The 18,940-nt window shown below is 39.4% G+C and overlaps 1 protein-coding gene across 1 annotated transcript in view; it reads left to right on the forward strand.

Annotated features, from left to right (window-relative positions):
- The first annotated feature begins 712 nt into the window (after positions 1-712).
- Positions 713-18,940, forward strand: part of BMP2K (BMP2 inducible kinase) — a 35,433-nt gene continuing 17,205 nt past the window's right edge. Inside the window, exons 1-13 of the mRNA XM_009891504.1 lie at positions 713-823; positions 2,161-2,266; positions 3,976-4,118; positions 4,413-4,534; positions 5,536-5,617; positions 6,276-6,408; positions 7,951-8,054; positions 10,227-10,306; positions 11,944-12,104; positions 13,433-13,611; positions 14,606-14,701; positions 15,910-16,097; positions 18,175-18,332. Of these exons, the coding sequence (XP_009889806.1) occupies positions 767-823; positions 2,161-2,266; positions 3,976-4,118; positions 4,413-4,534; positions 5,536-5,617; positions 6,276-6,408; positions 7,951-8,054; positions 10,227-10,306; positions 11,944-12,104; positions 13,433-13,611; positions 14,606-14,701; positions 15,910-16,097; positions 18,175-18,332 (1,609 nt within the window). The 5' untranslated portion in view covers positions 713-766. The remainder of the gene's footprint in view (positions 824-2,160; positions 2,267-3,975; positions 4,119-4,412; positions 4,535-5,535; positions 5,618-6,275; positions 6,409-7,950; positions 8,055-10,226; positions 10,307-11,943; positions 12,105-13,432; positions 13,612-14,605; positions 14,702-15,909; positions 16,098-18,174; positions 18,333-18,940) is intronic.

Consider the following 18,940-nt stretch of genomic DNA (forward strand, 5'->3'; position numbering starts at 1 on the left):
AGAAAAAGAAAAACTTCATATTGGGAAGCTGGGAGTACACGGCTCGCAGTTCATGCTGCTATTGGACGAAGGATGCCCTTGATGGGACTAGCTGTGGGAGAAAGTGTAATTTTTAACTGCATAGTTAGTATGGGTTTAAATAAAAACAGTACTTCAGAGTTGATTGCTTGCATGGTCTGTGATTGCAGGGAGGTTCTATCTGTGTTTAGGCTATCTTGAAAAGTTGCATGACTTTTTCAGTATCTCTGAAGACTTGCTCTTTTCTTAGTATTTTAATTTTTATGTTCTAAAATGTAGGTTTATGGAGTTAATATTTATCAAGTATTGGGGGATTTACAAATTGTGAAGATCTGGAGAAAACCTTTATGTTAAGGTTTCTGGATGACTCTGAAACTACTTCAGGGTTGATACCTGAATATATAGAGTTCTCACGAGGCTTTAGAAATTTCTTTGAATGTGAAAATGCTTTTCGAGTGTTCTCGTTTGATGTCGCAACAAAGTAAGACCCTTATGTTTTCGTCAAAAATATTTCATCTGTGTGAAATGGATTGAGGTAACAAATCTTTATAACTGTGAGTGAGGAGTAACAACACACTGAATGACTGACCTAGACATTCTAATTTATTTTTTAGCCTGTAGTGATGTTGTTTAGAGGAATAGTAAAATCTCCAGTAGCTTCATTTGCTTGTAATTCTTTTTTCCAGGTGGCTTCTCGACTGTGTTTCTGGTACGTACCCATGGTGGGATACGTTGTGCACTGAAACGAATGTATGTTAATAATGTGCCGGATCTCAACATATGCAAGAGAGAAATTACAATTATGGTAAGAAGCTCATTATTTGTAACTGGAGAATGATAATTTTGTAATATACGTGCACCAAATGCCTCTTCAGTAATAATTGTTTCTAGAACACCTTTTCTTTTGACCTTACGGTCATGATTTTGTACTACTACTTTGAGAAACTAACGCTAACTTTAGGGTTGGTGTGTGAATAAGTTATAAGACAACTATAAAATATGTATTTGATACCACAGTCCATTTGGTCAATACATTTGGTTCGCAATCAAAAGTAATTTTTTCCAGTTCTGCAGTGGCAGCTTCACTTGTGAAGGCCTCTGTGTGCCACAGCTCTGTTAGCTGAATGATGCTGCTGGGGACGCCCGCAAGTTTTGTCATTTTGAGTAGGCATCAGCACTTTGCTGAAGTTGCAGTCCAGTGTCGAGGTAACTCATAGGAGTGTGGCTGAGCTCCTCTGTATCATCAGAGCTTCTGTTGTTTTTCAGCAGGTGACTAGCAAATCAGGAGAAACTAGAAGGTGTAGTCAGGCGTACCTGCGTTTATGAGTACTTGACAGACAAAAAAAAAATAAAGAAAAAAAATTAGTTGTTGACTGAGCGAGAGAAAATCTGATATATTGCCTTTCAGCAGATACTATGAAGATAAATTCCATCTCCCTATGCTTCTAGCTTACATGTGTTCTAATCATAGGAGCACCTATTTAATTATCTGATACGAGGTACCTTTTTGTTAACCTTAAGTTCTCTTAGAGGCAGCAACTCTGTAATACAGATGACAACACTTCTACAGTCAGCTGTGACAAAGCGTTGCTCAATTCCATATGTAAAATGGCTCTTAGGAGTTGGTTTGTTTCCTTGGGGACACCTTCAGTTGTTTGTTTTTAATAACTTTGTTGAACTTTGTTCTGCAATAACTTTGTAGAACAGTTGAGACTACAGCAGTTGTGGCTTTTCTCCAGCTACCTTTTTTAATAACTGTGTGAGACAGTTTTTCAATTAGCTCCGGGTGGGCACAAGTAGCTTGATAGTTCCATCTCTCCTTCATATCAAGGCTCTAGCTATTACTACTTCACAATGTTGTTTTAAAATGTAGTGGCTGGGATGTCTTTGAACTGTCCAACAGGTAGCATGTAGGCGTTCTTTTCTGAGTAGTAATTGTGGTGTTTGATATGTAGCAGTCACTCTGACATCGCTGCAGCGATGAGCCTGTGTTCTGTGTTTCTGGGACTTGCTCAAGAGGCGTGGATGTGGGGCAGGCACTAATTTAACTTCAAGTCATAAATGGTTGTCTGAAAACTTGTACTATCTTTTCCTTGTTTAAACTTTTTGGTGCTGAACTGTAACGTGTGTTTCCTTTTTCAGAAGGAGTTATCTGGGCACAAGAATATTGTGAGCTATCTGGATTGCGCTGTTAACTCTATAAGTGATAATGTTTGGGAGGTACTCATTCTAATGGAGCACTGTCGAGGTAAGAGAAGGCTGACATTTTCAGTGTAAACGCAGGGGAAATATTTGGATAGATCACCTGGGATCTTTACTTAGAATTGTTCCCTTAAAAGGTTCCTGTAAATATCTCACAGCTGGAATCCAATTTCTTGGTTTTGCTTTTCTGTTTGTGTTGTTGCTATTAAGGCACTGAGCTGTTGAACACTAAAAGTATAAAAGTCAGTTTCACCTGGCTTTGTAATTAAGTATCATTAGAAACAGGGCAATTATTTATGAGTATGAAGTGAAATTGCTCTGTTCGGCTGTTTCTGCTAATCAACATGTAGCAAGAACATAATTCAATTGGAAAGATTGGCAAGCTCACCGCTGTTCTCCTTCTGCTGTTTTTGTTTTAGGTAACAATAGTAAAGATGCTTTACTCCTGTCTGACAGGTGACTTGTTATAAATGAGCATAGCATAGTTAGTGTTGAAATGCTGGCCCCAAAAAATAATAGTCCGGCGGTCCTGTTTTGTAATAAAACTTTATTTCAAACAATCTGTAAAATCAGGTAGTTTGTAGATTTACTTTTTCCCCTACCTGACACGTGCATTGGGATAAAGTTGCGATTGAGTTCAACTTCTGAAGATTATGTAAAATTTAGGGTGACTAGGCACTGACCTCGTAATACGAGACGGTGGTTAACCCAAATAGGTCACGGTACTAGAACAAGCGCTACAATTACAAAGCAAGTATTTCTAGAGTAGAAAGAAAACCCACCTCTCTGTCCGTAATGCCCAAAGAATACTTTCAGTTGAGATTGATGTTGGTTTTATTTACGATAGAAGCAGCAAACATTACAGCTTGTGCAATATGTACCGTAAGGAGACAAAGATGGCCTTTATGTACATTTTGGAGAAGGGAATAAGAAGATAATTTGAAAAGTAATGGCCACGTGTTTGGTCCTCTACCCTGCTTGTATAGGTGAATTGTTCTTCCGTTGTGGGAGCTCACTTCTGACTCCCTGTTGGTAGCACTCTCTCCTCAATTATCATGGAAAATAGCCACGTGGATGCAAACTGTCAGATGCTTTGACAGTGTTAAGCTTTTATTTTTTAAAGCATCCTTGTTTCGACAGAGCAGTCACCAAGGCCCTGTAGATACTGAGTTTTGCTTCATCTGTGAGTGTTAAGTGGGTGTTGTGGTAGTAAGAGCCTAGTATTATCTGGTCAAGTTACTTCAAGAAACAGAAATAATGAGTCCTGATCTGAGAAAGAAACCTATGAGGAGGTTAAGTGAGGTCTTCCTTGAAGCGTGGATTCAGGGCTCTTTTTTTTTTTTTCTCTCCTTTTTTTTGTTCTTATTTGTCTCCCAGAAAGACTAAGACAGAGGGTGTCTCGAATATAAATTAACTTGAACTTGGTTGTCTGAAAGGCTTTTGGCTATGGATCTAAGCGCAAGAGACACTTTTTAGGTAACATCTTTGTGCGATGGATGCTTCCTTGTGTTTGTGACAACTTGTCCCAAACAGGTTTCAGTGATAGGGACTGTTTTGGTTCGTTTCAGGTAGTATTTTTGCTGTCTAGGATGATACAAGAGTGTGCATTTGGAAAACCAGGTTTGTTTTATTTAGATACAGTGACTGCCGAAATCTTTGTTGCCTCTTCTTTGTAGTCTTCCTGCATATAAATAAGTCTTTACTTCTGTACATAATAGTAATTATTTAAAAATAAATACCTTGTTGTTTCTTTAGCTGGGCAAGTTGTGAATCAGATGAATCAGCGTCTGCAGACAGGCTTTACTGAGTCAGAAGTAATGAGAATATTTTGTGATACATGTGAAGCTGTTGCCCGGTTGCATCAGTGCAAAACACCTATAGTTCACCGGGACCTAAAGGTATGAATTTATAAAAAGGAACATCTAGGTTAAAATCAATGATCTATTTAAAAAGGATTGAGAACATAGGAGGTATTTCACTAAGACTCCTGTAGTTAGGGAAGCACTTGCTGTTGGTGGAGCTGTCACCAGAGGTACTAAACCATGAGACATCGCTTACTGGAATGCCAAGTCCTTCAATTGATGTTTGTGATAACTTTCCTGTTTGCGTGTGAGAAGGCATAATGACAGTTAACTTGGAAGTTAATGCTGTGGTTTTCATTTAATGTTCCTGTGTGTTGATTTTCTTTCAAGGTGGAGAATATATTGTTAAACGATAGTGGGAACTATGTTCTCTGTGATTTCGGCAGTGCCACTAACAAATATCTTAATCCTCAAAAAGATGGTGTTAATGTGGTTGAAGAAGAAATTAAAAAGTAAGTTTGTTTTTAAGCCTATCATAAGCCATGATTGTGCTGCTAGGAAAGTCCATGCATTACTGCATCTATCTTATTAATGTGAATTGAACTTAATGGTTGAATTTGAACTAACATTGACATAAACCAAGTAAAACAGTGGAACTCTTTGGTAACGTATATTTCTTCTGTTTATTCAGTTTTGCAAAAAAAACCTTGTGAGACTCGAAAAGAATTGGGGGAAAAAAAGCATGCTGTTTTGAAACGGAATTTTTCATAAATATGTCTGGCTACTGGCCATTTTAGGGGTTTGATATTTTGCGTTTTTGCTGATTTAATACAGCTAACGGTATAAGAGAAAAGAATTAGTGTAAATAAGCAATGGAATGGATTTACGTACAGTCTTATTTGTAGAGTAAGGTTCATGTTCATTCTCCGTAGACTGCCCAGAAAAATATCTGAACTTCTACTTCAGGACTACTCTCGAAAACATATATTAATTTGGTTTTGCCCCTTTGGGGTAACTACTGCGGAGGAGTAAATACAGGCGACTTGTATCACTTTATAACTTGAGAACAGGGTTGGTTTGTTTTTTTCAGCTCTGAAAAACACTTTTGCCTACCAGTTAAGGAATTATTTTGAGATGTTAGTTTTTTGAAGTCCACATTTTATATGTTTCAGTACGCGATAGGGAATACTCTTGTAGGACTCTCAAATTTCCTTTTTCAAATAACTGGTTATTGCAGTGCTTAAGCAAAGTGACACTTGCCAAAGTACGTGAGCTGGGGAAGTAACAGTAAAAGAAAATTTTAGCTGACAATATTAATTCTTGTGTATGATAATTTCATGTTGCTACTGGAAATATTTTCTGTGATGCTGCAAATGTAATACATCACGTGCATTGCATAAGGCAAGTCCAGGTGCATATGTGAGTGGTGTGTGCATGGCAGATGCAGAAAAGCACACTTAAGGTTCTGAGGGACATTTTTCATTTATGTCCTCCTTTAATTATATACTGCTAGGTATACAACACTATCATACAGAGCTCCTGAAATGATCAATCTTTATGGAGGAAAGCCGATTACTACCAAGGCAGATATCTGGGTAAGCAAGAAATCAGGTACTGTGAAAAATATAACTAATTAAGAGGTGTGATGGAGGAGTTAAAAGCAGCATTAGCTAACTGAGAAACTAATTCTTTGGAAGTGAAATATATCACGCAGGTATACAATACAGTATACAGTAGAGGTATCTTTAGTAGTTAAGTCTTCTGTGAATAAAATGAATGTGGTGTGTGATGATCGTTAAGAGTCCAGGGGGACACGATTTAGAATTTTTTTCCCTATTGTCGGCTGAGGTTGCTGCTTGATAGTCACCAGTGGTTTCTGATGGATTTCTGTTGGCAGCATGATAAGGAAAGGTGTTTTTATTAGGTGATGGGCAGATAATTAAATAAAAACTAAATTCAGCAGAAACGCTAGTGGACTCTGAGTGATAAGACAATGTGCATGCAGCTCTTGGGGAATGCTCTGATTTTGGTAGTTCGTTGTCCAAGTTAGGAGTCGGTGGGAAAGAAAGACTTTTCAGAGCTGGTTTGTATATCAGCTTGTCACATCAACCGTGTGTTTCATAATGCAGCTTCTACATAACAGTGTAAGCATTGGCTGTAGCTAGGATGCAGTTTGTTTCTTGTTGGTGCTGCTTTGTTGTGCAAAAAGGCTTACTCTCATCTCTTTACAGTGCTTGTGTTTGTTTTTCACAGGCGCTTGGCTGCTTGCTGTATAAACTCTGCTTCTTTTCACTTCCCTTCGGAGAAAGTCAAGTTGCTATTTGCGATGGAAGCTTTACCGTTCCGGACAATTCCCGATACTCTCATAGTATACACTGTTTGATAAGTAAGTATCTGGGCAGCTTGGCATTTCTTTTCCCTTGTAAATCAAATAAAACACAAAAGATAGTGCTAATGTAGGTGAGTGATTTGGGCAGTGCAGACTGGCTGGGTCCTTGAGCGAACAGTGGGAGTTGCTCCTGGCTACCATCTGACTTCTAACTCCTGCGCTTGCCCAGAGGAGGATTGCTCAACCTTTTGCTCATTGAAGCGCTGTGCCACAGGGTACAGAACTGAGGTGCTAGCCTAGAGACATTTTTAGAAACCTAGGCAAATCTTCTTGCAAATGATGCTAAAAGCGAGCCAGGTGAATGAAGTACCAACAAGTCTTTCTGCAGGAAAACTGACGTGCTAAAATCACTACTGTGTTCTGGGCATTTAATGGATGAGTTGATGGTAACATCAGAATTAAAAGAGAATAAGGCAGTGTAAAGACCTGCCAGATGAAACTGTACTGCTCAACTCGGAATAGCTTTGTTGGAGTTAAAAACTTGTTGGTTTCTTTGGGAGGCGTGGATGATTTTTTTTTTTTTTTTTTGCTATAAACCACAAAGGGATAAGGGGAATGAAAAGAGCAGCTCTTAATTTATTCATAGTTCCTTTTTGCTCTTAAGTGTGTTTTTTCTATACGATGTCAGACCACTAATAGTATTTTTCTATCCAAGTTGGACAGTTGTAGTTAGGTGAATTTGAAGTGCAAGTATACTTTACAAACCTAAGTGTATTGAGATGAGTTGTACTGCGGAGAATTTTATAGTGGTTTTGTGGCTTATAACAGAACAAAAACCTGACAAAGCATGGTCAACCCAGAGTGTCGCACATGAGCTCTGGCAAAAGTTTGAAAGCGCAAAAGAGTCTGAAGGGAAATTATGGACAACAAGCACCTCTGAGGCTAATGATTATTCTGTTATCCAAGTACAGAGATACAATACAATTTACATTAATAATGAGTATTTTCAGTTGTCATTACTGTCAAATCTTCAAGACAAAAGATCACACAGAACCTTGGCCTGATGCAGTGAGATAGATCTGTGACTCTTCTGTTAGATACGCTCAGTTTTGTATTAACTGTAGGAAATTCTATTACTATGAGTTGGTTTTATGTTTCAGTTGTCATTACTGTCAAATCTTCAAGACAAAAGATCACACAGAACCTTGGCCTGATGCAGTGAGATAGATCTGTGACTCTTCTGTTAGATACGCTCAGTTTTGTATTAACTGTAGGAAATTCTATTACTATGAGTTGGTTTTATGTTGTTTCTCTGAAGTTACTAATAACTACCTCAGTTTATCTGCCTTTCACCCAACTGTGACAATATCAAACAGCATATATCTTACCAATTATATTTCACCCTAGAAACTATTTGACTTGATAAAAAGTACTTAAAAAACCCAAGAACACCTCAAAACCAACATAATAATAAAAATTACTCTTTCTGGGGTAAGCTCATTTGGCGGAGCTGCTGAATTTCTTCTTGCTGGTAGGATGCTGTCTTGACAGGCTTTTTGGTATCCAGCAGTGATAACTTGGTCTTATCAACTTTGGCAGGATATATGCTTGAACCTGATCAAGAACAAAGACCTGATATCTTTCAAGTGTCTTACTTTGCCTTTAAACTTGCCAAAAAGGATTGTCCAGTGTCTAATATTAATGTAAGTAGTTTTTAATGTTTACTGTATTTTTACTATATTTTATAGGTAGCATTGACGGAAGTCTGTCAAACCGGCTGAGAAAGATTATTTCTGTTCCTTCATAAACCTTGTTCCTAAATTTAAAACGCAGAGTGGAGTACACTTCGAGTTGCTATTGCGTACATGCAATATTAGCTCTCTAAACAAAATGTATTTTGATTTTGAGATCACAGCTTATGAATTATATTTGTACTGCACCAATACCTGACATGAGGTTTTGACCATTAGTTGTCTCTTGTGTCTAATTCAATGAATATGAAATATACTACAGAACTTGTTGACAATAGAAGGTTTAATGCTGTAACAGTCTTGTCAAGAGCGTTTATGTTTGTTCTAGATAAACCCTTTTTTAATCATCCTTAGCAATTATGTTAATCCATTGGAAAGACTGCAGTGAACTGGAAGGCAAACAGATTAGTGTCTTGCTTAGCCTACATTTCTACCCTGACTTTCCATGTGAGTTTGAATGTTGTTTTAAAGTTTGGACTGTCTATCAAAGATCATCTTATTCACTGATCTAGTTGCAGTGCAGCGGAATTTGAGGGCACATCAATAATATTCAGTATTATGAAGTGATTCCCAAGATGGGCACCGGGAAAAATCCATCTCAAATTTAATCTTGGTACAAATGTCAATTATGGTAAACTCTGCCTTCAGAGGCACAAAGTGAACTTATTGAGATCCCGTTGCTTTCCTTGGTCCTTGTAGAAGAACATGCTCAGTAAATACGAGCGTTGCTTTTTGGAAACTTAGCTTAAACAAACCGGAAAACCTTGGAGTGCTTGCTGTTTGGAGATAAAGGCTAAATTTCAAGTGATATGAATGCTTTTGCATTACACTGTTGCAGCATGTGATTAGCAAGTGCAATAACTATACTTTGCCTCAAATACTTTATCCTGAAATATGAGGAAGTGCCTAACTTTCTTCACAGGACATAATTTGAGCAATTACTATGTTACTCATGGGAGGAGTAGTATCACCTCACTCAGGTGACCTGAGAATATGTCAATCTCTTGGAGTGTTTAATTTTTCACCTGCAGATAGGAACAGCCTGCTTACTTGACTTCTTGCCATGTGACAGACATGGAGAAGTGAAAGTGCCTGGAGTATTCTCACAAAGCAAAGCTGTTTTGTGTGTGTGGGTTTCCCCCTGGAGTGTTAAAATGGCACTAAGAGCAGCAGCCTATGCCCTGATTTCTGTTGCTGTTGATATTTCTGTGGTAGTGCTTGGACCTGTAGCACCTACGTCTGCCTTCAAGAGAAGCAGCAGAAAAATGTGCACGTGGACACCCCTGCCTGTCCCCCTTGGAGTTTTGCCAGGATATAAAATGACCAGTATAGGTTAGGAGAGGGGCTGGCAGAGGGCTCTATGCTGTCTTTGACAGGGGCTTGTTTTTTCAAGGGAAAGTCAGAAATGTGCCTGTCTCTCTCCTGGACACTTGACTTATGCCAGGACTGGTGGTGGTCTTCAGAAGCAGTGTTTGATAATTGATAACTCTGCCTGTACTGTTTCTGACGGCACTGAGATTTGTGGTTTTGGCTGCAGATAACGAGGTAGTGCATGTGCAATTGGAGACAACCTTCCTCCCTCCCTTACCCAAAATTGCCGTTTTCCTTGATTAGATGCGCTTTCGGTGAAACATAATTTATTCAGGAATTTGAGATGGGGGTAAGTTGAAGGACCATGGAAGCTTAGATGCTGCTTGGTTTTATGGAACTTGTTTTGCGGTGGAAGAGCTGAGTGCACTAAAAAACTACTGTTGTTTCATCCAAAGGTTAGGTTTTGGTTTAGTTTTTAAACCTGAGGCTAAAGCAAGTCTCTGCTCTGTGCGGTTACAAGAAAACATTTGGAGTACATGTTTTACTTCATTGTTGGGAGTTACTAGTGTGTAAATGAAGTGAAATAGTGGACAAAACATTTAGATGGGTAATGGTTTTGTACTTTTGAAACAGATCAGAGAACAGAGTGTACTGTTAAAATTCAACACTTGCTTTAATCTACAGCCATGCGAGTTCTGCATGAAGCCTTGTAACATGAAAAGCTTGAACCCAAGTATTTCTTTTCAATATGTAATAATTTTTTTATTTCAGGATCTCATTTTTTTTAATTTATTCAAATTTATTTTTCCCAAGAATTCTCCTGTTCCTTCAGCTCTTCCTGAACCCATGACAGCTAGCGAGGCAGCTGCTAGAAAAAGCCAAATAAAAGCAAGGTGAGCAGCAGATGTGGCTTTACTTTATTTCATTAGTTTTTGCTAATACTGTTAAGCTACGTGTTTGTCTGAAACCTGTTTTCACATGCTTGTTAATAAATGAAAAACTATCTTGGGGTAGAGGTCACTAGAACATATGAACTGCCATTCTAAGAGCTTCAAGTCTCTCTGGATTCCACTCACTGCTTTTTTTTTTTTTTTCCGTTGTATTGAGAATGCACGGAGAGAAACAGGGAGCCTGGTTCGTGGTGGAATAATTAAGTGCTAGCAGTATGTTTGAGATCTGCTTTATTTTCTGCTTCTGTCATGAGTGAATTTTGAACTAAGTTTGTTGCGGGAGGTGAGGATATGATAGACATAAACTGTGCTTAGGACTTTAAATGTGCAGATGAAAACTGATGAAGGTAAGTGGATTTTATTTTTCAGAAAAATCAGATTTTTATACCAAAAATACTCATTTTTTTGTACTTGTTAATAAAAGCAAAACCAAAACTTTGGGAATTCCTATTTACGCTTTTTACTTCTGCTGTGGTATGTGGTGTGTACTTAATGCTAAAGCTAGAAGAATCCTTTATGCTTTTATTCCGTGTTAATAGCAGTAATTCTGGTTTTGAATCTACCCACGTGTGTGACTAAGGTACTTCTGTATTCTGCGGTAGTAATCAGCTCTATTTCAACTGTGACTTCATTAGCCTATTGCCACTGAGAAGCAAGCGAATGGGCTCATCTGAGCCGTGTTTGAGCTATGTAGATGTCTCGGTCCCATTTTACGGCAGTGTCGTGGTCTGGATGTGGTTGGTTTTGCTGGCTCTGCTGTCCATTGGTAACACGCAGTGGAGGGCAGGCCTAGAGTATCCATGGAATAATGTTTTAAAGTCCGACTAAATCTGATAGATGACAGTAGGAAAATTGATAGTTTTTCCTAAATAATGTTTTCCTGACAGCTCTAAGTTACAGCAGTTTAAGGCAGATGGTGTCTTGATATAGTATGGTAGGAACTCATGTAAGGTGTTAGGTACTGGTGCTCAGATGGTGAATTATTTTTTTTAAGCAGTTGGCCAGCTTTAAAAAAAAATTTGGAATTGCATATATTAGAATGTGACAACAAGATTAAAGCTCAGAAGTACTTGGAACATCTTTATTACCCTGGTTGACTATTAGGCAGCTCTGAAATACTGCAGGGAAGTTGAAAATATTTGGTGCGGTTCATGGGTGTTAAACTTTAGGGGCTAAATCCCTAACTAAAAGTAGAAATGAGTTGACTTAACAGATTAGGTTTTTCTTAATCTTATTCCCTGTAAGTGTCAACAGCACTGCACCTAACTTTCACTCGCTGCTCTGAACTGAGGAAAGGTTATACAGAGAAATTTCATCTAGTGCCGTGGTCTCCTTGGGAATAAGGCCGTTGTATAGCTCCTTCTTAATGGTGTTCTGCAGCAGCCATACATCCGATGGCTGCAGTGGGGGGCGAGTGGAGGTTTAGGAAGCGAATTTTAAGGTACTAAAATCCAATTCAGCAGTAGAGCAGCACATGGTTAAGACCTAATTGAGCTACCAAGACATACATTGTGTCTAATTTGAAGAAGAAACAGACTTTTTTTAATCAAGTCTCTTCTATGGAAAATTTGCTTTTTCAGAATAACAGATACTGTTGGACCAACAGAAACCTCAATTGCACCACGACAAAGACCAAAGGCCAATTCAAGCACTGCCGCTTCTAACGTGCTGACGATCCAGAGCTCAGCTACTCCAGTCAAAGTACAAGTTCCTGGTGAATTCGGTAATCGCGGGCAAAAAGGTAATTGAACGGAGTCTAAGAATGGACCAAAATAAATGAAGAATGTATTTTGTGTTTCTTTTCATTCTTGCTTTAGTAAGGATAATAATTAAACCTCAGATTGATCTGCTTTTTTTATATGCCAAAAAATAAATCTTCATCCCTTCTGAAAGACTGTAAATATGTGAGTAATAAGTTTCCCTAGAAACTAAATGGAAATAGTTGAGAAGTGAGGGTGATTTGTTTTTTTCCTTGCGATTAATGGTGATATTTGAACAAAATTTCCCACTGCGGACTGTGAGAGAAGTTCATGCTCAGTTTTGACTTATAAATAATTCAATGAAAGTACGGAACTCTTCTGTTTCAAGCTGCTTTCACTGTAATAGAAAAAATATTTTCCCTGTGCCTCAATAAGTCACGAGATATCAACACCATGTAAAAACTTCACTTCTGTATTGATTGATGCACCTCCCATTGCACTGTGGGTGCAGTAGAGGGGCAACAGAGGAGTAACTGAGGGAGAGTCAATCGAGTGAAACGGGTTTTCAGTAAATCCTTTGTGGATTTATCTTTATCGTATTCAAAAAGAGTTATAGCTCTAATAAATTTCCCCTTAAGTAGATTTTATTTTTATCTTGAATACTTTGTTAGTTGTGTTTTGTCATGTTATGTGTCTGCTACAGTACAGAAAGAGTAGCTTTAGGGATGGTAATGGGAAAGCCTCCAATCAAAAGGCCACTGAGAATGTTTGTGTCCCAGGTGTAAACAGCTCTTACTAGACAGCATCCGGATAACCATCCAACTTGAAAAGCTTTCCTTGTTTTAACAGTGAACAGATAATTTCTGGGCACTTCAGAGTATAAGTAAAGCATGTGGGAGAGATTGGTTTATGTTGGTAACTGCTTACTTTAAAATCTACAGTAACAATTGAAGGGTGAAATTAACCGGGTGTTCTGTTTCAGGGAACTTGGCAACTGAGCCAAGAGTTCCCCTAAAGAAAGAAAAAGAAAAAAATAATTGTGCTGCATTCATACGAACTTGTATGCTTTGAGGGTTAGAATGTACAACTTCAATATTAGTGAAGTAGAACTCTTGAACCCAGTTTCCTGTGTTGTGAGATCAAAGGAAGCTTCCCACATCTTGTATGTAGAAATTGTGCATCGACAGGCCTGGTCGTGTTCTTTGAGAAGTGAACTTAGTATCTACCAACTGTGCTAGTTGTCAGACTGGGGAGGGAAGTTTATAAACTCTTTCATCTTCAAGTGCTAAATAAAGAAGTTAACTGCAAGGGAGCTTTCTAGGTAAACTTCACACATCAGTTTCTCAGTAGTATTGTTTGAATATTACAGGAACCACGAGACCAGGGAATGGACAAGAAATCTTACAGTCCCAAGGGACCAACCAGCACCCCCCACAGCAGAACAGGGTTCTCCAGCAGCTGCAGCAGGGGGACTGGAGACTACAGCAGCTACACCGTTTACATCACCAGCAGCAGCAACCCACCGTTCAGGATGCTTACATTCAGCAGGTGTGAGGCAAATCTGTGAGGTTTCTAAGAGACACATGTTATGCTTGGTAATACTTTTGCAATCAGATGCTAGTGAAACATTTCTGTACTTGCTGCCTGATGTTTGCCTGCTAGGAGAGAGAGAAGGGGATCGTGGCTCCTTGCCTCATCTCTTTACCTTTGATTGTCTCTTCACAAGCACTGCGAAGCTTAATCTAGAAAGTTGCTTTTTTTTCTGTGTGCAGTCTATTTTTGCAGTTTGACCCTGAATCCCGGCTTGCTTTGAAGTACTACTACGTGGCTGAAATAAAGGTTTTGTGTATGTGTAAATATGCTTAAGATAAGTGTTAGGCGTTATCTAGGTGGTGATGCTATACCTGCAGTAGATGGTGATGCTATACCTGCAGTAGATGGTTGTACATAAACTGTTTCTTGGTCAGTGAAGACATTGCTTTTTATAGTTCTGTTCACACAGATTTTTCAGATAGCATGTATTCTAACACTGTCTAGTTTGCATGCTGTCAAGTATAATTGCTTAGGTTGCGTGTCGTAAATAACTGCAAACATAGCAGAAGAGCAGCTAGGTCAGACAAGAACTTTCAGATCCTGTCCAAGGTGCCTATTGCTATCGCTCTTTTATTGCCCTGTTGAGACATGTTATTCTTTAAAGCAGAGGTGATGTATTTTCTGAAGGGGCAGAGCACTGGTATTAGTTGCAAAAGTTACGATGCTAATTGGCCTGCCATAGAAAAGGCAGTGCTGAATATGTAGTCTAATTTTTTTGTTAAACAGGCTAGTATTAATAGGTGGGAGAAAATGGAAAAGGTTCCAAACAGAGTCACTAAAATGCGGTGACTGAATTGCAAGCCGATTCTTGGTTATGCCATGTCTTACCTGAAAAATGCTCTGGAGTCACATCAGTGTTATTTTAATTGTTACTTCTTCTAAATACTTGGGTGTTTCTAAAGGGGGGATCATGACTTCTTAAAGCCATTTTCTTCTTTTCAAATAATAGTACCAACAAGCAATGCACCAGCAGATGGTCCAACAGCAGCTGTTGATGCAGTCTGTGTACCAGCAGCAACCTTCCCAATCTCAGTATCCTGCTATGGTATGTCAACAGCAGAATGTAGATGGTACGATTTTAAAGTAAGCGCAGTGTTTGTAAGTTTGTTGTGAAGATGCAGTAAGAGAAATTTGTGAGTAGTTGTAATGAGCTGTGGATGTGGTAAATAGTGTGGAGTTCAGCATGTAAAACGATACTTAGTTGTGGGGGCAAGGGGGAGAGCTAGCCCAAACTTGGTTGCGCAAGGCTATCTTGAGTTGTACTTCTGTATTAATCAGATGGGATATATCCTAAACTTCATTAAGTAGGTATGCACTAGCATGAAACATACTTGGTGCTTAAGGTTTCCAGTAGTGACCCCAGCAACAACTGTATGGTATGCTACAACGTGGTGGGGGACACTGTGGCATCAAATTCTTCCTTTAAAAGCAGCGAGGCTGACTAGCATGATCTGTTTTTTCAGAAGTCAGGAGAAAATTTCCTGAAATTTTTATTGATAATACTTAAGAATAGGGTATGATGAAAACAAACTAGTGACTGGTACGGTAGCATGTGTCGAGTTTGCAATAATTACAGAAAGCTAAGTGGTAACGTAATAGAAAAGATGCATGGTATCGCTGACCTGTTAGGGCAGTTTCTTTTCACTCATGTAATGGATAGTTCTGGCTTCTTTCTTCTGCTGAAGCTACCAAGCTGTTCCGGAGTGTGGTGGTGGTTGGTGCGTTTGGCAGAACAGATTTACACTGGCCCACGTGAGTTTTAGTAACGTGATGGTTATCCCCCTTAGGTGCAGCAATATCAGCAGGCTCTCCTACAGCAGCAGATGCTTGTTCAGCAGCAACAGGTGCTACAACGTGGTGGGGGACACTGTGACATCAAATTCTTCCTTTAAAAGCAGGGAGGCTGACTAGCATGATATGTTTTTTCAGAAGTCAGGAGAAAATTTCCTGAAATTTTTATTGATAATACTTAAGAATAGGGTATGATGAAAACAAACTAGTGACTGGTACGGTAGCATGTGTCGAGTTTGCAATAATTACAGAAAGCTAAGTGGTAACGTAATAGAAAAGATGCATGGTATCGCTGACCTGTTAGGGCAGTTTCTTTTCACTCATGTAATGGATAGTTCTGGCTTCTTTCTTCTGCTGAAGCTACCAAGCTGTTCCGGAGTGTGGTGGTGGTTGGTGCGTTTGGCAGAACAGATTTACACTGGCCCACGTGAGTTTTAGTAACGTGATGGTTATCCCCCTTAGGTGCAGCAATATCAGCAGGCTCTCCTACAGCAGCAGATGCTTGTTCAGCAGCAACAGCGGTCGCAACAGGCACAGTCTCCTGAATACATCACTTCTCCACAAGACTTCTCACCAGCCTTAATCTCTTACCCTGGGTCACTTGCAGTGCGTGCTGGAGCAGTGGCAGATTCTCCCTACCCTGCAAGCAGGCAAGTATTCTGAAGTAGATGTTCCCAAGGGTTACTTATAGCTTAGTTCCTCATTGTGATGAGCACGGCTGAATCCTTTCTGAAGAAATTACTTGCTTCACTAGTAAGCTATTATTTAAAGCAGTTGGATAGTTGCTGTTTAGTGGTAAAGGAAATTTTGAGAGTCAAGTGGGATGCTTAACTTTTGAACAGATGAGCCCGGTACAACTTCTTAAAGAACCTATTTTCCACTTGTTCTTGTTCATGGACTTATTGCAGAAACTGACTGTTAGCCACTCCGCTTAGGATGGTCAGTAGCTTATGTTGAATGAGGTTAGGGGTGTGTGAAAGTCATGTCAAGCACTCTTTTAAGAGAGGCTTTATTGTTGGCATTTATTTGCTAGGGCTGCTAGCTCGTGTGTCTATTGATCAGAGGTCTGACATAAGTGTGTTATATGATGGGGTACACCTCATTGCTGATATGATCCCTTTGTAGGGGTCTGAGGACTTACCATTTCTTAATAAAGTATAATAAATAATGGCTTTCCCATGAATTCGTACAAAACCCAATGTGTGGAATAAAAACCCCTTCACTTTGCAATTTAAAAAAAAAAAAGTATCGCAGATTTGTCCAGTTTCAGTAATATTATGAACTAGGTTATATATTTCTATAGGTCCCTACTATATTGTATTGAAAGAGAAACCCTTTACAATTGTGGGAACTTTGCAGTGTTCGCTGCAGTCTGTATTGACACAGGCTTTCAGTTCATAGGGTGGCTTACATGTTTCGGGTGCTGCTGTCATTCTTAGCTTCTTCTAAATTACAGTGTGTTGAAAGAGGAAAAGGCAAAGTGTTTTCCTCCTGCAGGCTGTATTGATATAATATCACATAATGCTGTGGCCAGTTGGACGGCTTCTTGCCAATTAGGTAGTCTAATCCTTAGCAGAGAGTGTTGTCCTGGACTTCTGTACCCGTATCTGCGACTTACCAGCTGTACTTCGGTCAGGTCTATAGCCAGAATGCTTTCGTCACAAATAATTGCTGAAAGGAATCATTCCAGTGTGGAAGCGAATATCTGCATTTCCAATTTCATTTCTGTGTGTTTGGCCAAAGATTTTAATCCTGATGTTTAGCTTCAAGTCAATGACTGTGAGGTAGGAATGGTTTGCAATGCGTAAGATCGATCTCATAAACAAAAAAATATGTTTTCTTGTACTAAAGGAAGGGGTGATGAGTTTTTTTTCACTTGACATACTAAATGCATTGCTTTGTACTGCGTGTTGTCCTTCTGTCAGTAGGAAGAGCCGATAGGCTTTTGGGATGGCAGCACCCAAGGTGACAGGAAGGAGCCCCGTCCCCTTTCTTTTGTCTTGAAGAGATGGTTCCAGGTGGAGCCAGGCTGCACGCGTGGCCTGCGGAGCCTGGTTAGGCATAGAGAGAAGCAGTTACCGTGCGGTAACGTGCTGGTCGCTGCTTTCCTAGTCCGCTTCAGGCAAACAGAGAAGTGGTAGGCGTAATTTGCTGAAACGTGCATAAAGGGAAAGACGCATCTGGTCAAAGGTTACCTTATCTGTGTAGATAAGACTAATACAAGCAGAAGGTGCGATGTCAACTGGTTAAGCTAATTGTATCAGTTGGATTGATGTAGGATTCCAAGACACTTAATGTGTCTGCCAAGAAAAAATAATTTGAAAATAAAGAGAACCGATGAAAACTTCAAACATATGTAGTAGGCTTTTTTTCTGTGAGGAAAATAAAACCGTCTGCTATGGCAATATAGAAATGACCACTAGTGGAATACAGTTTTTTTTCCCTTGCCGTTTGCCTTGCTGAAGGGTTCTTTGCTTTGACTACAGTTAATAAATTGAAAAAGAAACGTCCAAGGATTGCATACAGGAATGATGCGATCAAACTGTGTATTTGAAGTGAACCATTTTGCGTTAAATGAGCCTTCAGGTGCTTTTGGGATAAGCTGTTAATGCACGTGTGTTAGTTGTATGTAGTAGTTTGGCATTAAGAAGCATGTCATAGATTTCCACCCTGATAAACGATCCAGTAATATCTGTCTTTATTTGCTTCCGTGAATTAACTTCACAGGTCAAGTATTCCTGATGCTGAAGCAATTGCCAGTTACCCAAAGCAGAACATCAGCAACCCACCTGATATGTCAGGCTGGAACCCATTTGGAGAGGACAATTTTTCCAAGTTGACAGAGGAGGAGCTGCTGGACAGAGAGTTTGACCTGCTAAGATCAAGTAAGGGACGCTTGAAGGCTTATTTTGCTTCGCAGTAAATGAGGGCTCTGTAGTTGCTCAGCAGTTCCAACACCTGTCTTGAGGAAGGGCCGTGCGGTCTGTGTACAGAAAATTCTTTCTGAGCATTTGAGGGCGGAGTTGGGCCTGTCATCTTGCTTTCCTTTCCCGTTTTGAAAATGTGTGTAATAGGACTAAACTGACTAAAATTGACAGCTACCGGCTCAAGTACGGCCGAAATGGTAATATCTTAGCTGTTAAATACTGCTTGTGTCACCTTGATTGTCAAGAAGCTCTGAACAGCAGAGGTATGTTGTCAGATAGGAAGAGAAGTCTGGCTGCTTGCTTTATTCCTTTCCAGCTTTTTTCTTGCACACCAGAGCAGAAGATTCTGTGGGTCTGATGTCCTTTGAAAATGCCTGAAAGAAAATTGATCTTTTACATTATGTTAATGTTTTGTAATGTCTTTTTCGATGAGTGGCTACATGTAAGGGCTGCTTTATTGTTCTGATATGGCAATAGTTGAATAAACTTTTTCCTCTTGAAGTCAGTTATCTCAATGGTTGTTACTTGGAATGACTTCCTCTTCTTAATTGCTTAACACATCCTCA

This window comes from Charadrius vociferus, unplaced genomic scaffold (genome assembly GCF_000708025.1).
Source record: "Charadrius vociferus isolate BGI_N301 unplaced genomic scaffold, ASM70802v2 scaffold861, whole genome shotgun sequence".
In the NCBI taxonomy this organism is placed as follows: domain Eukaryota; kingdom Metazoa; phylum Chordata; class Aves; order Charadriiformes; family Charadriidae; genus Charadrius; species Charadrius vociferus.